The 24,062-nt window shown below is 41.0% G+C and overlaps 1 protein-coding gene across 1 annotated transcript in view; it reads right to left on the bottom strand.

Annotated features, from left to right (window-relative positions):
* The window catches only part of LTBP1 (latent transforming growth factor beta binding protein 1), a 196,031-nt gene that overhangs the window by 25,585 nt on the left and 146,384 nt on the right, over positions 1-24,062 (bottom strand). The window contains exons 23-27 of the mRNA XM_054162365.1: positions 20,727-20,852; positions 13,404-13,529; positions 10,410-10,553; positions 2,337-2,519; positions 1,012-1,098 (exon numbers count right to left, since the gene is read on the bottom strand). Of these exons, the coding sequence (XP_054018340.1) occupies positions 1,012-1,098; positions 2,337-2,519; positions 10,410-10,553; positions 13,404-13,529; positions 20,727-20,852 (666 nt within the window). The remainder of the gene's footprint in view (positions 1-1,011; positions 1,099-2,336; positions 2,520-10,409; positions 10,554-13,403; positions 13,530-20,726; positions 20,853-24,062) is intronic.

The following is a 24,062-nucleotide window of genomic DNA, read 5'->3' as shown; positions in this document are numbered from 1 at the left end:
ATCCAGTCTCTTCCTAAACACCTCCAGTGATGGTGACTCCACCACCTCCGTGGGCAGCATATTCCAATGGCAAATCACTCTTGCTATGAAGAACTTCTTCCTAACATCCAGCCTAAACCTCCCCTGGTGCAGTTTGAGACTGTATCCTCTTGTTCTGGTGCTGGTTGCCTGGGAGAAGAGACCAGCCCCCACCTGGCTACAACCTCCCTTAAGGTAGCTCTAGACAGCAAGAAGGTCTCCCCTGAGCCTCCTCTTCTCCAGGCTAAACAAGCCCATCTCCCTCAGCCTCTCCTCATAGGGCTTGTGCTCGAGGCCTCTCCTCAGCCTCGTTGCCCTTCTCTGGACATGCTCAAGAGTCTCAATGTCCTTCTTAAATTAAAGGGCCCAGAACTGGACACAGTACTCAAGGTGCAGCCTAACCAGGGCAGAGTACAGGGGCACAATGACTTCCCTGCTCCTGCTGGCCATGCTATTTCTGATGCAGGCCAGGATGCCATTGGCCCTCTTGGCCACCTGGGCACACTGCTGGCTCATGTTCAGCCAGCTGTCAATCCGTACCCCCAAGTCCCTTTCTGCTTGGCTGCTCTCCAGCCACTCCGCCCCCAGCCTGTAGCTCTGCATGGGGTTGTTGTGACCAAAGTGCAGCACCTGGCACTTGGACTTGTTGAATGTCATCATGTTGGACTCTGCCCATCTGTCCAGCCAGTCAAGGTCCCTCTGGAGAGCCCTTCCACCCTCCAACAGATCAACACCTGCTCCCAACTTGGTGTCATCTGCAAACTTACTGATGATGGACTCAATCCCCTTGTCCAGATCATCAATTAAGATATAGAACAGGATGGGGCCCAGCACTGATCCCTGGAGGACACCACTGGTGACTGGCAGCCAGCTGGATGTGGCACCATTCACCACCACAATTAGTAAGTTGAAGTGAATCAGTAAAATTGAATGTTTCCATTAATGGCTCAGATTTCTACCAGAACTATTGAAATAATTAAACTTAATACTGACCTATGTAATTCTGAGCAAGAAGCCCATAAGATGATTCTTCAGAGGGAATGAAACCTTTTCCTTCAGGACACAAATCAGCAAATTCAGCTAGGAGAGAGAAAGCAAAAAATTGTGTTAAGAAAAAGTTAGTCACATACATAGGTTACATTGGTGTTTCCTGGTATCTCAAGAAAGCTGAGGTGATAGTTCACTATATTTACAGCTATCAGGCAATCATACACACCTTTAGCTAAACAGGGTTTTTTAATGCTATAGCCACACTCAGTTTGGAGATCCAGCTTTCAAAAAAACCTAGCTAGAGCAGCAAGAGCATCACAGTGCTCCATACAAACTTATTTCTTCTGTTTCTTGGCAGGACAGTGTAGTTCTTTCTGGGTTTTATTGTGCACTGCAGTTCTAACAATATCAGTAGCCAAACTATCATAACTAAAGCTAGCATGGGTGTCTCTGAACTATGCTGCAAGCTGCAATTAGGCATAGCCCAACTGAGATGCAAACCTCTGTCCACATTCTTCAGTCCTTATACAGGAAAAACACTAATTGACTGGTGTGGAGTACAGAGGAGAATTATTTAAAGTCTCTTGGAGACTATATAGAATTAACTAAACCTATGCAAGTGGAAAGGCTCATTTCATTCAGTTTCACTAATTCTAAAATATGGCTAACTTGGGAATTAATCATGATGATATGTTTGTGTGAAAAGCAATCTTTAGTGTTTCATCTCAGAATGTTCTCTTGCGAGATTTTACCCCCCAAGCTGGATACTGAATTTCAGCCATCACTGTTGATGTTTCAAGTACTGTGTTCAACATTTGTGACAAACATCATATGGCTACGTTTTAAACTATAGAGGTTAAACAATGGTCTGCAGACAATGTGATTAAATGAATTATGCATTAAGTAGCAAAATGTAAAACTACTATCATCTTATGTATCACCAATTTGTAGTGCTGTAGATGCAGGCTCAGTAACATTGTAATGCTTAGCTTTATTTTCCAGCTTGTGGGAAAAATGTAATGCTACCATAACATCTGGAAAAAGCTTCTCTGAGAATCCATCTTCATTTAAAACCAGTTGAAGATAATGCTCTTCAGCAATAGGCTGTTTTGATCCCTAGGGTAACTGCAGTGAAGCAAGTGGATTTACACCAGCTATGAATTATTCCTATTGACTTTTCCTCTGTGGAAGTCTCCCACCTGTAAGCTTACCAACATCTACTGAGTATGTATGTAATAGACAAGCCTTCTCTGAAGGCAAAGCACACTACTGTTAACGTAAACACGATGCTTCAGAAGTTTGCAAAGGAACAGAAGGCCTCCTCTTACCAGTTCCAAAGACGGGGCATGGGAAAATTTCACAGTTATCACCCCAGCCAGCACCCAAAGTACAGCAGCATTCTTGTTTGGTTACATTAGATGTAAGCACATTGTCACAGAAATTTGCATCATTCAGATTGTAGTAGCACTCCTTCTTTCCATCGTCATGTTGATCAGCCTCTATTGGCAATTCTGGAGGTGAAAAGAAAACATAAACCACACAAGATGACATAAGTTCTACAGGAGAATCAGAAGAGCCACACTGTGTCAGTTTCACATCAATGAAGGGCTGCGTTGTTATTGACTCCATGGTAGGCAGAGGCATACAACACAGATATGTTGAAGTCAAGTTAACTGACTTGCTGCTTTACTATAAAATAGGCTTTTATTTAAAACAACCACCCTGCCAAGAAATTAGACTTTTCTGCCTTTAGCAGTTGAGTGGATTCTCTCACAATATTTGTAAGGATTGGAGGCAAAGTAGTCTTTCCCCTACATTCAATAAAAACCCCTATGAATACTCAAAGACCTTTATAAGGCAAGGCACTTCTAAGCGCACCAAGAAGCAAGTTGGAGAGTAATTCCCAGTTAAAGCTTCTATGTTTGCAGAACTTTATCTAACCTTTTACTTCCACAAAAATTCTCATGAAGACCTCAGAAGAGGGAACTATCACCTGAAATTATTATTCACACTCAATCAGTATGAAAAACTTCTCACAGGCCATCCATAAAGTAACCACGTTCTTAAATTACAAATGCTCACATCTATTATTCAAACCCAAAACTTTGCTCAGGAAAGTAAGAGGGATAAATCTTGAGGCTACTAGTTTCTTTCCCTTGTATCTTGTGACATTCTCTATGTTTAGCACATAACAAATGTTTAATTCACAAATTATTACACGTTGGCTGATTTTCCATTGTTTGAAATGTCATTAATTTCCACTCGGGCTCTTGCACAGTATGCCAGTCATGTGACATTTCTTGAGTAACACACGTATCCAAGCAAGGAGCAAAACTGATTTTATACCTGAGGGACCATGCATTAAAAAATATTAGAAGATTAGTAAGTTCCAAAGAGCTGTGGCATATAGACCACTTCTGTTTGCCTTGCAATCCTTTCAAGAAAGAGATTAAGGCTTGCCCATTGTGACGGTTTTAGGCTAGCCTTTAAGAAAGGGACAGTTACTGAAACACTCTGGCTGGATGTTTTGGTGTGAAAAGGAAAACAAAAGATAGTTCTAAATGAATTTCATTGGTAGATCAGTGAGAATGCAACTTTAAATTTTAGTTTTAGTTCAGTTTGTCTCAGTCTGTCTGTTTCAGTCTGCCTGGACAGCTGCTTCTCTTTCTGTGCTTGGCTGACCTTGGACTAATGAGATAAGAAGCTAATTATTTTTTCTTCCTTTAGCATATGCTTTGAACTAACAAAATTCCCCCCCTAATAATTACTTTTCTCTCTCTAACCCTTTTTGGGAAAAAAGGGAAGAAGGGGGGAAAAGGGTTTTTTTGGGGGGGGACCCTCCTCCAGCGAGGAGGGGCAGGATTTCTGTGTTACATTCTTTGCTGTGCATTTTTGTGTATACAGTAAATACTGTGTATTGTGTATATATTCATCGCATTTCATCCTGCTTGTAAAATATAGCCCTTCCAGGTTTGCTTCTCCGAATGAGTTAGCTGTGGTTTGTGTGTGTGTGGGAGAGCTGAACACCTCTCACCACCACACCCATTTACAAGTATTGGTATATCTGGGAGAGCCAAGGTCAGCTGACCACCTCATCTGTCTGACTCTGTTTCTCAGAGGTCAAGATCATTAGCCTCTTTATGCTTGTTACAGGATGGATTTTCTTCTAATCCCATCCACTTAAAAAATAATGTCTGAGAGGTGGAAGCTTGAAGATCATGATTATCCAACAAATGTTGAAGAAACTGAACAAATTCCATCTCTCCTTATCTGAAGCCTATAATCCCTGCCCACTCACATTCCCCTAGGATAGGGGGCAAGGCAACTTTACTGAGCATGCAAATACTAGATTTGTTCTGAGAAAAGTAGGTTTGAAAGCATCACCATGGATCGCCTATTATTCCACTTCAGTAGTATGAACGTGTGTAATAGTTCTTTTGGCTCCTAATGCCAAACAGACAATTGGATTTATTGCTATTTTCCTGAGAAAAGTGACTGTTGAGGGGGAATTGAGGAGCTGGCAGACACCTCTATTCAAACTTAGTACAATGTTGCCACCCACAAGGCAAAATTGCCTTTGCTGTTTTGCCAATATAACCAAGCTGTACATTAAAGGAAACACCCAGCCCAGTGCTTATTTCAGCTTTCTTAGTTTAGCCTGTGGTCTCCCGTCACCAGATAATGACAATTTTCCATAATGTGCAGAATTTCATGAAGTGTGGTGGGTTTGTGGTATCAGCTGCTATCCAACAGGAACTACATTAAGACCATCATGTCACAGAAACACAACTGAACTGAGTCTCTTATTCCAAGGTGAGAGAGCAGTACTTTAGCCACCACATTCGACATTTTCCTTGGCCACTTGCCATCTGTCTACCAGAATCACAGCCAAATAGTCAAGAAGAAAAAGCATGCCATTTTTCATTCTGTTTATCAGAGAAAGAACACCAGAAGCTGTCTGGAGAAGAAGGAGAGACAATCTCATCCTGTCATTGTTCATTCCTGTTTTACATACAATGTGATCGTTTCTCCTCCTGTTATCTGCTCACCAGCTTAAAATTCTGTTGTTTATACAGCTGTGGCTGAGGGTTAGTCAAGAAGGTATGATAAATATTTGGAAAGCAAATAAGACACAAATCTTCCATATATTTTTAAAAAACAGGACCAGTCTGTGTCTACAAGCTTATGGTTTCCCTCTCATACATTATTAACCATTTAGTAAACAGGTTGTTTTGAAAGTGGTTTCAGTAGGTTTGTTCACAGAATATGATAGGAAATGGATGCTTATTTTGCTGTATTGTTGCTGTTTCAGTCTAAATTAGCTGTAGGCACCTAAGTGGGTCCTGGTAACTTAATGGAGTTCTCCCACTGGAACTGTTACCTGGCTGAGTTGCAACCCAAATGTATGATCTTATTGACCTTTGTATATGTAAGCGAGATTCCTGCCAATATGTTTGTGTTTACACACACTTCTCTTTGCAGTTCTTGTTTCAAATCATACCTTTTACAATCCTCAAATATATACTATCCTCCTGGATTCAATGCTGGACCTTGTATTAACAAACAAAGAAGGACTGGTTGTAGATGATAAGGTTGGGGGTAATCTTGTCTGTAGTGACTATGACATGTCAGAGTTTAATATCACTAGGCAAAGCAGCAGGGTGATAAGTAACATTTCAACCCTGGACTTTAAGAGGGCCAACTTTGCCCTATTCAAAACTCTACTTAGAAGCACCAGTGGGCTAGGGTCTAGAAGGAAGGGGTGCCCAAGAGAGATGGTTAATATTCAAACATTACCTCCTCCAAGGTCAAGAAAAACGTATTCACTTGAAAAAAAAACCACCAACAAACAAGTAAGGGAGGCAGGAGACCTGCATGGATAAGCAGGGAACTCTTGGAAAAACTCAAAAAGAAAAAAAGAGGTTTACAATATGTGTAAAAAAAGTCTGGGCAATTGGGAGGATTGTAGAAACATTGACAGAGAATGTAGAGATGCAACAAGAAAGGCCAAGGCCCTCTTGGAAGTAAGTCTTGTCAGGAAGGTGAAAGAAAACAAGAAGAGCTCTTTTAAACACATCAGTGACAAAAGGAAGAGCAGGCAAAAGGAGAGTCCACTAGTGAATGATATGGGAGATATGGTAACAGAGGATGCAGAGATGGCAGCATTGCTGAATGCCTTCCCTGCCTCAGTCTTTACTCCTAAGACTGGCCTTCAGGAACCTTGGTCTCTGGGAACAGGAGAGGTGCCTGATGACTGGAAGAAAGAAAATGTCACTCCAGTCTTCACAAAGGGCAAGAAGGAAGACCCAGTCTACTACAGACCAGTCAGCCTCACCTCCATCCCTGGAAAGATGATGCAGCAGCTCATTCTGGAGGTCATCTCTAACCACATGGAAGAGAGTTAACAGGAGTAGCCAACATGGATTTACCAAGGGGAGGTCTTGCTTGGCTAATCTGATAGCCTTCTATGAATTTGATCTCTGGAGGTCCCTTCCAACCCCTAACATTCTGTGATTCTGCGATATTCGGTATATATTTGCAGTTTAAATGTATAATAGAATATGCATTATTCTCTTACTGAGAAATAACTATAACCTTGGTATTATGGATTGTTACTCTAACTGCATTCAGCTTCATACTTGCTAGAAATTCGTCATGGATGGATTTGTATAACTTGTTAAAAGAGCAAATGAGAAGACTATAACCCAAACCAGGCATTTTTTAATCTTTTAGGTACAAAGATGTGCAACAGCAAAGTTTTCATCTAATATAGAGTTCTTTCCTTCCTTCTGAAGCATTGTGAATGACAGGGCAGGGAGGAGGGCAGTAAGACAATCAAACCTTGCACCTTTTAATTTTTTTTCCTGTTTGTTACTGGAAGTGACCATATGGGTTTGATATACACACTGAGAAGATTGTTTCAGGACACAGCTAACAACAGATGAAGTTCCATCAAGTGAAATCTAAAGAGAAGCAAGTCTCGAGAGCCCTAATGGCAAGTAAAGTGAGTACACGCAGCATTCCACAAAGCTAACAGCCTTTAACCACGTGCAAGAAAGTTCCCAAATTAAAGTAACATTTGAAAAATCTTTCCTTATTTGCACTTGATATGAGGTGGAGGAACATTTGTTTATGCACAAAAATACAAAAAGGGGGGGTAAGTAAAGGCTGACTAAACCACACTGAACTACAGACATCTGCAACAAGAGAATGCAGATTAAATTCTTCTTTTCTGAAACAGGCATGATGCTAGTTAATGCTGACAGATCATGTCCACATGCACTGTAGAGGCTCTCAAAGCACCGTGCCTGACTTGAGTACGTGGCTTGTCAAAGCCAGAGGATATGTGGCTATTCCATCTCTATTTGCATGGTATTTCTATACAATCATGCTGCAGCTGGTCTTGGGAGAGGCTGAAGTACTTATCACTGGGCAAAACAACATAGCTGTTTCTTGTTCATCCTGCATCAAGAGCACATGGGAGGTGTGTCACAAATGGCAAGGAAAAGACTGGTTTTGTTCCCTCTTCTGTTGACAGCTACGCAAGGGCCACCCATTGGTTCCCAGAACAAGACAAGAATGAGCAAAGTGAGCAGATGTAGAGGAATGAAGTGTGTATTTTCATCTCCTGATATACCAAATCCAGAGGTACATGGAATAATGTCACCACTTGACAAACAAACACCCCAAAACTAGCAAAGGGTGCAAGACGTACAGGAAGGCAAGGTTCCTTTTTAGGAAGAAGTAACAGCAATACTTTCACAGAATCACAGAATCACTCAGGTTGGAAAAGATCCTCAGCATCACCAAGTCCAACCGATAACCCTACTCTACAAAGTTCACCCCTAAACTGTATCCCCCAAGCACCACATCCCAATGACCTTTAAACACATCCAGGGTTGGTGACTCCACCACTTCTCTGGGCAGCACATTCCAATGCCTGACCACCCTTGCTGGGAAAAAGTTTTTCCCAATGTCCAGTCTAAACCTACCCAGTCATAGCTTGAGGCTGTTCCCTCTTGTTCTATCACTAATTGCCTGTGAGAAGAGGCCAGCACCAGTCTTTCATACAATGTCCTTTCAGGTAATTGTAGAGAGCAATGAGGTCTCCCCTCAGCCTCCTCTCTTTCAAACCAAACAGCCCCAGCTCCTTCAGTAGCTCCTCATGAGATTTATTCTCCAAGCCCTTCACCACCTTCATTGCCCTCCTCTGCACTTGCTCCAGCACTTCCAGGTGCCCAAAACTTGACACGATACTTGAGGTGTGGTCTCACCAGAGCTGAGTACAAGGGGACGATCACCTCCCTACTCCTGCTGGACACAGCATGTCTGATACAAGCCAGGATGCCACTGGCTTTCTTGGCCACCTGAGCACACTGCTTGCTTGTATTCAGTTGCTTGTTGATCAGAAACCCCAGGTCCCTTTCTACCAGACATCTTCCCAGCCACACTTCCCCAGGCTGTAGTGTTGCTTGGGGTTGCTGTGACCCAAGTGCAGGACCTGGCATTTTGCAGATGGTGTGAGGATGGGAGTGCCCTGCTAAAGCTCAAGGAGGCACGGCCCAGTGCGGAAGAGTTGGAGAGAGTTGGTTTCTATAGCAACAAGTGCCAGTACTAGTACTGCCACTGCCTTGTTCGAGAGCACACAGTATAAAGTACATCTCACTGGATCCTAATTTGTATGTATTCTGGTCTCCAGTATCAGATCTTCCTCATTATGATCTTATTAGAGAAGAAATAAAAATGAGGTGCATTTTATTCCTTTATTAGGGTCCAGGGAAGGCTGTAGGGGAAGGAAGAATTGCTCCTTTCCAAACTGATCACAATAAAGCTATGTTCACTATGTAACAACAAAATAGAGTTAGGAATGGCAGAGGAGTATTTGTTGACAGTGCAATTGGTCACATGGGGTTTTTCATCTCCTCCCTCCCCAAAGTTATATTTGGGTATGTCTCTGTATGCTCCCCCGACTTTGACTTCATTTTACACAGACTCAGGTCCTTTGCTAACTTCCTTAGCTTTGGTTTTGTTTTGACTAGCAACTGAATTATTTCATATACGACCTCCTCGCAATACCACAGCCATGATGGCATTTGCATCTCCTGCAATTCTGGGTAACTGAAATAATCTTATTCCATAAATTTACAGAATAAACTGAAATGCTGCTACTTCAGCTATCATCAGAAGGTATGTAAGCTAAGCTGCTTCGTGGTGGAAAGGTACTGCCGTATTTTTCCTTGCAAAAAGGCACAAAGGCAGTACACTTGGGTATTGCTCTGATGCCTCAGTCATCTTAATTTCTTTCATTCCTCCTTCAAAACCAAGCCTCTGTAAGCCTGAATCTTTCTCACAAGATTTTGCCAAGGTTTAGGTTTATCAGTGAGCTATTAATGATACTTCACAGGCAACTTCTTATATACTGCTGAGTGCTACATTCAGTGATCCAAATACTCGTTACAATTAGGTCACAGATATTTCAAGTCTGTTTACAAGACTGTTTTCTCTGATAGGAGGAAACAGCCACAGTCTTGTAGGCTGTAGAGTCTGCATCCTGTCACTAAGAGCCGGTTAGATCAGCCTGCAGTGTACAAACAAGCTAACAAAAATATCAAGCATTGCATTATGGAGGGAAGAAAAGAAGAGCTGTGCAAGTAAATCCCTTTGTTCCTTGCACTCTGTTGCTCCGTGTGGTTAGCCTTTCCTTTCTCCAAATTGGATCATTGCAGAAATATGGAGGTAACTTTAAGAATTCTAAACTCAATTCTAATGAGTGTATTTCTAGTAGTATTTGCAACACCCAAACCAACTGACAACACACACAAATCCAGTACAATGGACTATCAAAAACATCAGGACAAGACAGACAAGATGGAGCAAAAAAAGCACTCAAACAGACTGACAGCAATTCAGTGGTTTGGTTTTTTTTGCTTTCCCGACTACTTTTTCTGAGGAATTGTGTTTGTACTAAACAAGGCTTAGAGAACACTGTTATATACACATTTAGGTTTTAACTACATGCTCCTTTAAGCACTGTCTGAGCAGACAAATGGATGTTTGCAAAAATGTGGACAAAAAATAAAACCTTTCAGGCCACAGACTTAATTCCATATCACATTTTGTTGTTAGAGAGTACATCAAACAAGTGCTTGTTTACTCTTAACTGCAATTACTCTTCATTATTACTATCAAGTCTGTTGAGGTATAAAATCTAGAAGGTGTTTCTGTAACGTACTCCGTCCCAGAAATGTCTCCTCTCAAGCACACACTTTCAAAACAACTAAGTTTAAAAATTTTCTGCTGTAGCTAATGCAATACCAGCATTTAAGTGGACTTCACCTTTCAATTGGTTACATATGCAGTGGAAATAATGCCAAGCACGCAAAAATCTGCTGGCATTTTACCTGGTGAGGTACGGAAGCGACACTGTCCGGTCATTGGATCGTATTCCTGGTTCTCATCAGAGCACAGGCACAGGAAAGAACCATCGACATTTTCACAGAGAGCTTCACCACAGACTCCACTCAGCATTTCACATTCATTCACATCTGGGGAAAAAAATCCAAAACATAAATCAACTCAGACCCATTAGTCAGTTCTTTTATCTGCTGTATCTGTGCCAATATTGTCTGCCAGATTATAGATGTGATCTCTGAGGAAGGTTTAAAAACTCACTAATAGCTAAGTGGATCCATAAATAGTCAGTCACTGCTTTTCACATTGGGTTTCTTTCTTTTTTTTTTTAGGCTGGTATGAATTTCTAATTTCTAAACATTTGCTTTTATTTGTACGCTCTTCTTGGCACATAAGATTCAGGCTCAATTATTTTCTTTGTTATCAAAATTCCAGTGAACTCAAGGAGCAAAACGAGTAGGTTTCAGTGTGATTCAGAAAGCACTATGGAAAAATAATTCCCCTTTCTTCTCAAAATCCTATTTTCCTTGCAAACATCCACTGAAAAGTAAATTCCTCAGCCCCACTCCTACCATGTGCATGTTGTATGCACAGCCTCATAGGCTGCTCTGGAACCCACAAGGGTTATGCCCAGGTCACAAAGGGAGTCCCTGCCAAACACTGCAAATCTCCTCTCCCCCAAATCCCACATACTTCTAGCCTGATAACTACCCTGAAATGCTTTTTTGATTGATGGAAGAGTTGTCTGCTTTTTAAACAAGGGTTACACCAAGTACTGTCAGGATCACTTTATCTTCTTTTCGGTTGTTAAAGTTCATATTTGACAATCTACTTCATCTATTAATTACAGAATCTGAATACTGTAATTCATGTATCACAATTCAGAAACATCTATAATTGAGTGTGGTCTAAAGTATAACTTGTGAGACATTTTATCCTTTTTTAACTCTTACTTAGCAAGAATGAAAAAACCAGCCATATGACTGAATGCTGATGTTTGTGTATATTAACATGCACTTTAATTTACTGTTTGCTCTGCATTTTCAAAATCCTTACATTTTTCTTCATCTTTATTGATTGATCCTTATCATAAGATTCCTTGCCTGGCCAGGAACTAAAGAGATTTTACTTTCTCCTAAAGCTGTTTTGGTAGATAACTGATATATAAGAGTATTTGATATTATACAGTGTATACAAGACAAAAATAAAAAGGCATTATTTTATGGTGCAGAATCACGTCACTGCTAAGTCAAAATTAAATTCCATTTCACAGTAACATTTGTGCTTTTTTCCCCCTTTTTCTTTTTTCCTTTCTTTCTTTGCTTTGTTTTCATCTGTGAAAAGTCACTATGTGCAAAAGATACACATTGGTATATTGCTAAGTAAATGCCAACCGGCATAAAGAATTTTGCCACAAAACTATTTAACATATTAGAAAACTCTAATATATTAGCAACTCTAATTTTAACTCCTCCTTTCTGTTTGGTATTCCATTTAGATCTCTGTTCCCAGTACATGTGTTTCATCCTGAATCTGCCTTGAAGAAATTGCTTAATGAATACCTGTTCTTGAACTGGTCTTAATCTTATATTAGAAATTTGTGCTGCCTCAGTCAGTTCTCAGGTCCAGCCATCACTTTTAACAGCAGATCTGGAAACCTATTACTCACAAAAGAAATGTGCAGCATTTACACATCTACAAAAATCTCACATCTTTTCATGGTGATCGGTGTCTTTCCTGGAGTTCAAAGCCAGCGTTAAAATCTGTTCAAATAGGATGTGTCTAGGGAGGTATGCCACCAAAGCCAGACTGGCTGTACCACATGCCAGACATAATTTCCTGTAGTGGGTAGCCCAAAGTTCTGGTTCTGCAGCTAAAGGACTAAACAGATGTGTTTAAATGGGCTGAAGTATTAAATTCTATTACGATTTGCAGAAAGGGACCTGGGGGTACTGGTTGAACATGAGCCAGCAGTGTGCCCAGGTGGCCAGGAGGGCCAATGGCATCCTGGCCTGTATCAGGAATAGCACAGCCAGCAGGAGCAGGCTATGGGAGGTCATTCTGCCCCTATATTCAGCACTGGTTAGGCCACACCTTGACTCCTGTGTCCAGTTCTGGGCCCCTCAGTTTAGGAGAGATGTGGAGTTGCTGGAACATGTCCAGAGAAGGGCAACAAAGACAGGGAGGGGTTTGGAGCACAAGCCCTGTGAAGAGAGGCTGAGGGAGCTGCGGTTGCTTAGCTTGGAGAAGAGAAGGTTCAGAGGAGACCTTATTGCTGTCTACAACTACCTGAAGGGAGGTTGTAGCTAGGTGGGGGCTGATCTCTCCTCCCAGGCAACCAGCACCAGAACAAGAGAACACGGTCTCAAGCTGTGACAAGGGAGGTTTAGGCTGGATGTTAGGAAGAAGTTCTTCATAGCAAGAGTGATTGGCCATTGGAATGGGCTGCCCAGGGAGGTGGTGGAGTCACCATCACTGGAGGTGTTTAGGAAGAGACTTGATGGGGTGCTTGGTGCCATGGTTTATTTGATTAGATAGTGTTGGATGATAGGTTGGACTTGATGGTCTTAAAGGTCTCTTCCAACCTGGTCAGTTCAATTCAATTCAATTCAATTCAATTCAATTCAATTCAATTCAATTCAATTCAATTCAATTCAATTCAAATTTGTAAATAGTCTGGCATGCAGATGTAGTGGGTTTTGTTTTCTTTTAGAGAGATAAAATGAGAGGCAAAACTTATTTGCTGTTGATTTCCATTCAATCCTAACAGGCTCTCATTAAACAGACACACAGGTGAGTTTCCTTCTGGCATCAAGTTCAGCAAGTAACACACAGCTCAACCTTATTTTACTAGTAAGTGATACAACTTCAACAAAAAATGATGAAAAGCAAAAATGTTCTTGTGAAGAAATGCAGTCTGCTCATATGCTGCTTCTTGCTTACCAGAACCTTGTAGAAATGACTACTTGCACCTAAGAACTCACCTGTACAACCTTGCCCATCCTGTGTGTCCTGATACCCTTGGTAACAGAGGCAGCGGTAAGAGCCATCCATGTTTTCACAGAATCCATGATTGCCACATATTGTGCCATTGGCACATTCATCAGCATCTGCAAGAAAGAATTTTAACATCAGAGAGGCTATGTGACAGTCAAAGGCAGGCATTCATGAGGCACACAGCAAAACAGATGGGCCAAACAGATGCAGCAACATCTCTCTATACATTGGGAAAGAAAACACAAAGGACAAGATGTGTAAGCACATGTCCAATATAAAAAATTGGTTCAATGTTTACTTTGCCAGAAATGGCTTATGTCAGACAACAGTTTTGGCCAACTGTTTCCCATCTGTATCACCAAACCTGCCAATTGTGGTGTGATACTGCATACCACAGAGCAAGTTGTAACTTACACATAACCATCTCTTTGGCTGACTTACAGCTTCTGCCAGTGTAGTAGCATTGGACAGTCAACAATGTGTGTGAAACTGAACCCACTATGCCTATAGGAAGAGTTCAAGGGTAGGGCTGCATCCATTGTGCAGAAAGTGCTGCACAGATCTGGCTCTGAGAATTTCATGATAAGTGGTAAATGTTTGTGTACTGAGCCTTGTGTCTTTAATCTTGTAAATTTACACACATGAATATTCTCAATCAGGTCAGTAAAGTAATCACAACGCCCGCATGCTTTCTGTACTGGCCCTTTCATTTGTAGTTCCCTTTTGTGGTTTGCTAGTGTTACAAGTAAGAGTGACTAAGTCTGTTCTTTGACTCAGCTGCCCAACAAACTATAATGTGGCAGAACGTGGTTTATTTTTGTAAGCATATTGCAAGTACTAGGAATGCATTATTTTTATTGTCACCCAAAGTAAGACCTAAATCCAAGGCTCTGTCCATCTGTGGTCATTAAAGATGTCATAGTGTGTTTTTCAGGAGGAACAAAATAAACTGAAACTTGGAACCTGCCAGGATACTAGGATTGGTACCTTCTGCCTTCTAAATTCCTCTGCAGTTTGAAGCAGAGAAATGATTGCTATATTTCTTTCCTAGAAACCACTATGGGTGTTGAGTAAGGTTGCTGTCCACTTGGAGTTGTCTTCTGCAATGTGCCTCAGAGGTAATTACATTTTAAATAGCGAAGATTTGCTTTTGATTTATCTGGGTACTAGCTACTATTTTTATTTCTATGCATTAGAATACACCTTTCTGTGATGGAGCCTACCTTCAGTGAGAGCCATAGGCACCCACTGAGTTGGTGGGATTGTATCCTGCACTGCCACAGAGAGAGGGCTTCTCTGAACAGATGAGCAGCACTGAAAGGAGAGAGTAGGGCTCCGTGTAGTCCTGTCTACTCCTTTAGCTCTTACAGCTGTGTCAAACAAAGGCCTAGAAAAGTCAGCAAAGATGCACCTCCTTCTTCTCCTAACAGTGTTCATCCAGCAAGGATGTTTTAACTCCAAATTGTGTATCATGCTCAGCACAAAGGGAATTCTTGCTCTTAAAACAGTCACATGGTCACAGCTCCCCAAGCCATGAAGCAGCATGTCATTACCCTCCACACAAGTTACCTGTTATTCTGCCTTCCTGCCCCCTAACTGCTCAGATTCATTCACACACACTTCTGTATGTGTGGGGGTATTGAAGATAATTTTTTTTCCTATGTGCTGTGCTTGGGGTTTGAACAGGTGTAGAATCACATATGGACTTGAAGAGACTACCTACAACCTCTTAAATAGATTAAAAACTGCCTGGCAGTTTATTCACCAATGGAGTAAACTCTGGAATTTTAACATCTTTTTCAGAAAAGCATCTAATTTTGCTTTAGGGTGTTTCAGTGATAGGAAACTCACCTCTTCTACTGAACTGATCCAACAACCTTCAGCTAAAATACAAAATCAGCATAAAACCTGTATGTGTTGTGTACATCAAAATCTAGGAGAGACATATAACTAATTATTGTAAAAATATTACTTGCAGAGCAATTTATGTAGTTGGTTGGATTTGTCAACAAAGGTTTTAAAGGTCTCTGTGTAGTGATTTATCAAATGAAGGAAAAATGCTGAAGGCATCTTATAAAAGGTTATCTGAATTTGTCAAAGAATATAATAGCTAGTGTGCCTATTCTTAAGGAACATAAGTATGAAAAAATGGGTAGTTTCTGCATACTGAATTTGTTGAACTCTACCACAATCCCTCTCTAGCAGAATTAAGTCACCAACAAGAACAAGCAACATGTTTCTATTGAAGACACTATTGCTGGTGAAAAGTCAAGTATTATCTTTGATACTCTTCTTTTCCTGTCACCATAATGACTGCATAGATGCATATGGAGTTACTAGGAGGAAGAAGATACAAATTTATGGCTGTATTTTTCTGGTCCCTGCCTCTTGCTGCTGTGCACTACACCTGCATAACGTATTTTAATATTTAGTGCCATGTGATCAACAGAGTTTCACATATCTGGTCAAAAAAAAAATCTGAATACTCTTATCTCTTATTTGGACACCCTGTTAAGAAAAGTAATTCAATGTGAGTAAACTACAGTGGATTGACAGACAGAAATTTAAGCCAACAGACAATAATGCAGTGTTTTATTTTCAGTGGCCAACTGTAGTTTAATAATTAGAGTTCCTGAGCCACAGGACAGTTGTTCAGTTAAAATCCTAGACAGAAGAAACTACAATTGGGGATTTGGGAATTACCTAAATTACAATGTTTCTCTTACTCCATATGTTAAAGGCAGCACAGGAAGGGATTGTGCAGCTGGTTCTCCAAAGGTAAACTAAGGTCATTGACTAAAAATTGGAGAAACAAAACCTGTGATTGTAGCAAGTCTCCTAATTTAGTATATAATACAGGCACAGAAGATGGTTTTGTTTTTAAAAAGCACAGAGTCTGAACATGACTGGATAGTTCAGTGTATGGGACATCAAAGAGAAGGTCCAAGCACCAAATATTTTTCCTTTTCTAGACCACTCACTAAAAGAACTCCTGCTTTACAGATGGAAAGGGCATTTGTTTCTTTAATCACCCTGTAATGCATGAGGCTTGTAATTGGTGATACTGTTGCTGTACAGAGACAAAGCAAGGAGAAAAACTAAATATGAAACTAATATATTCTTTATCTGCACAACGACTAAAGCAATTCTCTGTAATTACAACCTGTTTCAGAATTCATGACTCAGTGCTGCCTGCTTTAATCACAAGTCCTTTGATCTAACATCATCAGGATCTAAAGAAAGGCAAAACATGTGTGCACTCAAACGCATTCCTATTCAACTCAACACTGTGTTCCTGTTTTCTGCCAACCTGAACAAGATGAAGGCATACTTAACCTCAGACGTGCTATTGGAATCTCCCTGAAATCTACTTACATGGCAAAGTCTCTGGAAGAGGAACTGTTTCCTAAGACAGTTCTATACAGTGCTTAGGGCTATACAGAGCTCTGACTTTGAGACTTCCAGGGCCACCCATGACACCATACATAAAAAACACCGTCATGAGAAAATCAGGAAAGTGCGTATTTGAATAGAGACTTTGGCTATGTAGAGGCAACAATGCTGGATGGTCACTTCAACATTGCAATGACGTGGCTAAGAAAGAGATTATTTTTTTCTCCCTTTGTGTTCTCACTTTGCTAGCTGGCATTCAGATAAGAAGTAACTGGTCTCCTAAAACACCTCTGCAAGCAAATGTGAGAACACTGGTGAAGTCTGTGATTACTCACTGTGAAATATGAAGGTAGCTCACAGGGGAACACTCTGCAGATGCATACTTGAGTCTGCCTTTGGCAGAAGCCTGAGCTTTCTTAATTGGTGAAGCTGTGGAATTGTCTATTGCATAAAATTTACTTCATACAACAGATAATACTCTGCACCAAAGGCAGTTCTACATTTAATATACCTTTTTCCCTGCCTCGTCGTTCCTAAATGTGGGCAGAATTATGTCTGTAATGTGAAATCACAACAAATACCTACTCTCTTTAAATCTCTTTGGTAGCAGAGACAACATACATTATTCACAGCTTTACTGTCTCCCTGATTTTCAGACTTAAGGTATGCAGTCATCTTAGATTATGGAAAATGTAGCATCTTTGTGTACAGATTTGTGAATTATTCTTTGAGGCAGGCAGTGAAGCTCAGGGCTTGGGGCAAAGGGAAAAGTGAGGGAGCCTCTGAGAGACAAATGAGATTGGACGTGGGGATAGAAGAGGCACTTCTGGTAGGGTATTCGCTTAAGCATTAGAGAACCTCTAACTTGAGCGTTTGCCAAGTTGACTAGCAGCCCAGAGAGGTTGACATGAAGCTAGGGAGCACTCCGAGAGCCTCCTGTTCAGAGAGCTTGGCACAGGCAAATTGCTGAGCCTGGGGCCAGGCAGCAGTGGAATGTCACTGCTACAACAAAAGTTTGTCTACACCTTGGAAGAAAGTAGAGTCTCCACAGCTGTTCGGTTTATGTTGGCCAATGGTCAAAAAAACTCCATACCAGAACTGAACCACAAGAGGTTCTTAAATGTTTTAGGTTGTTGTTTCTGACTTCTTAAAAAAAAAAAAAAAGAAAGAAGTCTGGAGATATGGAAAATCTGTTCCCCAGGTACAGAGAGGCATCTGAATCCAGCAGAATTTCCTCAGGTTCTTTCTCTGATGGTAGAAACAGCTACTCTCACTCAACCAGAAGTAAATTCACAGGGGCACCTAGTGTAAAGAACAGTAGCTCTTGAGACTGGAAGCCACATCCTTTCTCAGTATCTGGAATGTCACACGTTCCTTTTGCTTTTAGTCCCTTTGTTTTGTCTTGCTTTTTTTTGCATGAAGCTGACACTGCTACAAATACTAACACTGATGCTGTCAGTCCCCCATTCAAATTCTTGTTTTCAATTCTAGAACTGTTTTTATTAAAATGACACAACAGATAAAATAATTGTGGCAGAAAAGGAGTGCTGCTGCTGCTCAGAAGACTAGAAGTACCCTTGCTTTGCCAAGTTATTAAAATACTTTTCCAACTGCCGAACATAAAGTCTGATCTGTATTCCATACACAGCACCAATTACTTGTGAAGCATGCTCAGATGGTTTTGTACTTCTCGTTTTATTCTTCATCACAAAAGTTCCAAAACCACTCACAATCCTGGAAATAAGATCTTGTGATTTCATCTTTTTCTATTTAGTTAAAGTTTGTATTTTTTGTTCCAGTGGAGATTAACTTTGTACTTCTTCATCACATGTGACAGTAACCCTTCCCTGGGAAGGAAATGTGATGCTTTATTAACTGTCAGAGACCCAGATAGAGGGGCTCATTTTTTCTGGTACATCTCCTAAAATCTCTTTTTTAAAGGTGTGTTTCTATTCAGTTCTGCCCTTTTTTGTTTGTTTTGTTTAAATTCTGAGAGTTTGATTTCACAAGATTAATTAGATTTCTTCTAACTTTACTTTGGAATAAAGAGTTTGGTTTCTACTAAGAGCAGGCTGCATTCTTCTCTGACCACTTTTCTTTTTTTCCCCCTAGCTATGCTCAATAGTGAGGCAAAACACCTGCTACTAGTTTTCTTGCAGAGATATTTAACCATATCCTTCCTAAATACTGCATGACATGTATACATGATGCCAAAAGGCTCCGTGAATGTGCTTTGAAATTATCTTCATTAACTGAAATGGTAAAACACTGTCCTGCCCGTCAGTCACTGGAGTTATTCAGATTCATTCTTTCTAGCCTTCTTGACTAGTCTTTTATCTTGGCAGTAACAGAATGTTTCTTTTCAATTTAAGCCATGATTACAAAATAAAGTAAGGGTTTACAAAGAAAAAAGCAATAAAAATACTGCAGAATTCTTTTTTTGCTATCAATAATAATCGAAACACAAATAGCATGTTTGATGTCACGCTATATCTAACTATACAACACTTATTCCCTTACATCAACATAACTATTCTTGCCAGCAGTGTATTTCATTTCATTAGCTATTGTATTACTAATTCTATGGCAGGTTATATGCTGCCTCAAGTAATAAGGCTGTGATGCTGTTTTTCCTCTGATAAAAATAAAGGGAGTAAGTGCAACAGTCAGAAGTTCCAATGTATCTCTTGTACTGAAGGAAGAGCATTTTCACTATCACCAAGTGAGCTATGAGAAGAGCTGGCCCATGAAAACCAATTACATTGGGATTTACTGGTCTGTAGCTTTGGAGGGAGCAGCTTACTTCTCAGATTTGCTAGTCATAGGTTTTGCCAGTGAGCTATCATCTGCTCAGTCCTTATCTGCATGCATTCTGTTGAACTACTCCCATGTAACTTCTTCCCCTTCTGATTTTTTCCCACAAAGCTTCTTGTCTCAAACAGTCCTCCTATCCACAAGAACAGCCATTCTTCATCCAATTAGAGGATTTTTTTTTTCCCCTCTGGCAACAGCATGGACTACACAAAAGCATTCTTGGTACCATCGAGCATGTCACCTATCTTAAATTCAGTGCATGAGAGTAGAATCACTGGCAAGTGTGTGCACTCCATTAGCAACAGGATATATTCTCATCTATAACCAATACACCCTACTTATACCTAAATTCTAGGCTCCTGTTGGATGTATCTCACCAGTGTTATTATTGAAACAGCTTTTACAACCTTTGATAAAGAATACCTGTTCAGGTTTGCTTGCATATACTTAATAATCTGGCTTTAGCACTGTAAAGATGAATTACTGTTAATCATTCCATCTGGGCCATTTCAAAGTGCCCAAATTTCTATCGCAGATGGAATTTTACTACAATTTCTCCCTGGAATTACTTCTGCTGTATGGATGATTCATCTGCATGTTTTTTTAACAACAACAACAAAGTCTTGACAGCTCTGGCAGTGGGGTTGGACTTCCACTCTTGCTAAAAGATAGAAATAATTTCCCATCTCTGAATAAATTTCTATATTATTACAGATGCCCACTGTTTTCATATACCTGAATGTGAGAATATCACTCCCTCCTTCAAGATAATTTCCCACAGTTCAGTTAGCATTCCTGCCTTTTCACCAAGAAAAACACAATCCAAGTACCATAGTGAAATTTTTAAAACTCAGGAAAAGTAAGCCACAGCTTGTTAACTACCTTTGTGCTGTCCAATTTTGTACATTTCCTGTGATACTTCTTCCCGTTCAAACAGCAACGCAGCACATGGTGCGTTAATGAAAAATGGAACAAAGGGCCTTTAGGTGGCAGATTATGGATTGAATAGTCATTTGGGGGTATTAGACACCAAATCAGACCACTTTTCTCCCCAAACTAATAACAGTGAATCAATGGGAATGCAATACTGTAATTTGTCTCACCTTCACATGTCCGGCCATCTGTAGACACAGAAAATCCCCGCTCACAGATGCACTGGTAGGAACCATCCGTGTTTAGACACTCCCCGTGCGGTGAACAGAGGTCAGATCTCTCACATTCATTGATATCTGAAAACACAGAGACATTGATGGCTTTGCTGTTGTAGTTTGAGCTGGGTGCCCCCCTGGTGCATTCACTTCCTGTGTCCAGAAGTCCAGCCCAGAGGGATGGACACAGGAAATTGTGTATTTCCTACCATAATTCTTTGCACCACTATAAGATCCAGTGCGGAGTCTGGCACTTCCTCTTTCCTTCCCTCTCCGAGACTTGGTAACTGGGGGAGAGATCTCCCGGCCATGGGCCTGGTTGGGCCCAAGGCCACAGGGGGATGGGCAGTCTCAGGCCTGGCCAGCTGAGACTAGCCCAGCAGAGGGAGGGGGAAGAAGGAGCCCTGGGGGTTTTGGATGCACCCTCAGGTGGGGATGGGATCTTTCTTTGTCACTGTGCTTTGGGTTTTCTGTAACATTCATCGCTTTCTATTTAAACTTTCATCACCTTTGCAATCCATTTGTCTGAGTCGTTATTTCTGCCTGTGGTGGGGAGGGGATCTGCCCCAACCCATTACACTTTGCAAATCATCGTATCCCTAATATTAAGACCAAGTTTAATCACTTTTAAAAGCAGCTTTTATTCCTACCACCTATGTAAATAGCTATGTAAAAAGGACTCATTTTTCAGAGTAAACAAATTCTCAAGGATGATTCTTAAATTCTGTATAAGCATCGGTGTGTCCTGCTGTGTCACACTCTCACTCTGTGATGAGGATGAGCAGATGAGAGCAATTTTTTAGGTATCAGTATAAGCTCCATACTAGCCAACATTTCTTCTCCATTAGGGGAATTCTAGGATGGCTCTGTGTGATCGTTTGAGGCTGTGCCTTTAAGACAAACAGTGCTGGGACACACTGGCTAAATGTTTTCGGTACTAGAACCAAAACATTCTGATATTCTAAACGAATTTCATAGGTGCATGGATAAAATGCAACTTTAGATTGTGGAGCAGTTGGAATTTTTTTTTTCTCTCAGTTCAGTTCGGTTTGGGAGTTGGGGAAGTTTGGGTTTCAGCCTGTTCTCCCTGCCTGCTCTCTCTGCGAACTGCTGGAGTTGGCCTTCAGATAAGCAAACACTAATCCTGCATGGGCTTTTGAAGCTTACTAACAACTCTTTCCCTTAATAACTTGCCTTTCTTTCTCTCTAACCCCTTTTTGGGAAAAAAAGGGAGGTAGGGGGGAAGAGGGGGGGTTACAGGGAGGGGATCCCTGCTGGGGGAGGGATTTTTGTTGTGTTATTTCTCTTTGCTGTATATTTCTGTGTATATATTGTAAATACCTGTATATATTGTGTTGTACATAACCTGCTTTCCATATATGCGTGTAAATATATAGCTTTGCTCCTTCGACTGGGCTAGCTGTGGTTTCTTACTCTGTGGAGGAGGGAGAGCTAAGCCCTCTCTCAACCTACCACACTCTGTCTCACTGGTGTGTGCTGGTCTACTCGAGCATCTGGCTCCATGTGTTACCAGGAGGTCTGGAGTAACATCTTTCCCAGTAGGCTAATTTTATATCATTTAAAACCAAACTTTTTTTTTTTCTTTGCTGGTGGGGAATGGTCCAAAAATGTTGCTATAAGAGTCCGTTCTAACTGGGTTTGTTTTCTTTTGTTTTATTTTCAAGCTTTTTTTTCAAACATTACCTTTCAGACACTATTTTTTTTTGACTGGGGGCTCATCTGAATAACAAAAGGACTGCATTCATTCACTGCGGAGGCACCACTTTGACATGACTTGCCAGTCACATTGTAACTGAACTTTTGCATTTTGCTTTACAAAAACCCATTGAGAAATTTTCAGCGTCATGCTGAGATCAAACACAAATTTACAATTAAAACTTTCAGAAGGGGCTCATTCATCCATCATCACAGATGTAAAGTTTTGTTATTCTTAACTGTGCCTTTGTTGCTTTGATTCCGGGCAGTCACAACCCTATAAAACGCGGGATGACAGAAATTTTGGCTACTAGAGATATTATTTCAACACCATCATTTCAAGATCCATGGCATCCATTGCAGAATGTTCTTTAGATACAGACTATTTCTGTCCTGTGTGTAAACCTTGCAGTCTGGTGTCATGAAGTCGCAGCACATGTGAAGAAAGGAGAGAGGCAGCTTGTGGAAAGGCAGGATTTGGGGCTGGAGAGGTAGGCTGAGGAGAATCTCATGAGGTTCAATAAGGCAAAGTGCAAGGTCCTGATGATGATGAATTTGAGAGCAACTCTGCAGAAAAGGACTTGGGGGTTACTAGTGGATGAAAAGATGGACATGAGCCACTTGCAGCACAGAAGGCCAAATTGCCAAAGGTCAAGTGATTTTGCCACTCTGGTCTGGTGAGACCTCACCTAGAGTACTATGTCCAGCACAAGAAAGACAGACCTGCTAGAGTGGGTCCAGGAGGGCCACAAAGATGATTGGAGCACCTCTCCTGTGAAGACAGGCTGAAAGAATTGAGGCTGTTCAGCCTGAAGAATAGAAGGCTATGGGGAAACCTTATAGCTACATTTCAATATCTGGAGAGGACCTACAGAAAGACTGTGGAAAGACTGCTTAGAAGGGCTTGTAGCAATAGGACAAGGGACAATGGTTTTAAACTGGAGCAAGGTAGATTTAGGCTGGACTTAAGGAGGAAGCTCATTACAATGAGGGTAGTGAAATACTGGAACAGGCTGCCCAGGGATATGTTTGAGGCCCTGTCCCTGAAGATACTCAATATCACACTTATGTGGCCCTGGGCAGCCTGGGCTAAATGGAGGTGTACCTGCTGAGTGCAGGGGAGTTGGACAAGACGACCTTTGAGGGTCCCTTCCAAGCTGATGCAATCTGTGAATCTGTACGAGGTGCACAGGGAAAAGACAAGTGTGCTGCACTTCACACAACACCTACATGTATAAAGTTTTCTCTGAATTCAGAGGAAATGCAGACCAGTGACATAGTTCCTGAAGCTCTCCAAAAGCCAGTAAGATGGAAGATCTGTGACAACAAGGACAGTATGGTACCTTCTCTGGACCCACACTGTTCTCAAGACTAATATGTCAGTGTCTTAAAGCTACCAGAAAAATACTGGAAACCAAACAACTGATTATACAAGGCAGAATGATGTTGAAATGACCAACAAGAAATGCATACCAGAAAGCTGGGGAGGGACTATTTACAAAGGCATGCAGCAGCAGGACAAGGGGTAATGGTTTTAAGCTAGAGAGGGGTAGATTTAGATTGGATCTTAGGATG

Source organism: Dryobates pubescens, chromosome 6, assembly GCF_014839835.1.
Source record: "Dryobates pubescens isolate bDryPub1 chromosome 6, bDryPub1.pri, whole genome shotgun sequence".
In the NCBI taxonomy this organism is placed as follows: Eukaryota; Metazoa; Chordata; class Aves; order Piciformes; family Picidae; genus Dryobates; species Dryobates pubescens.
Note: the sequence above shows the minus strand (reverse complement) of the source record. Positions and strands in the feature narration are given on the sequence as shown.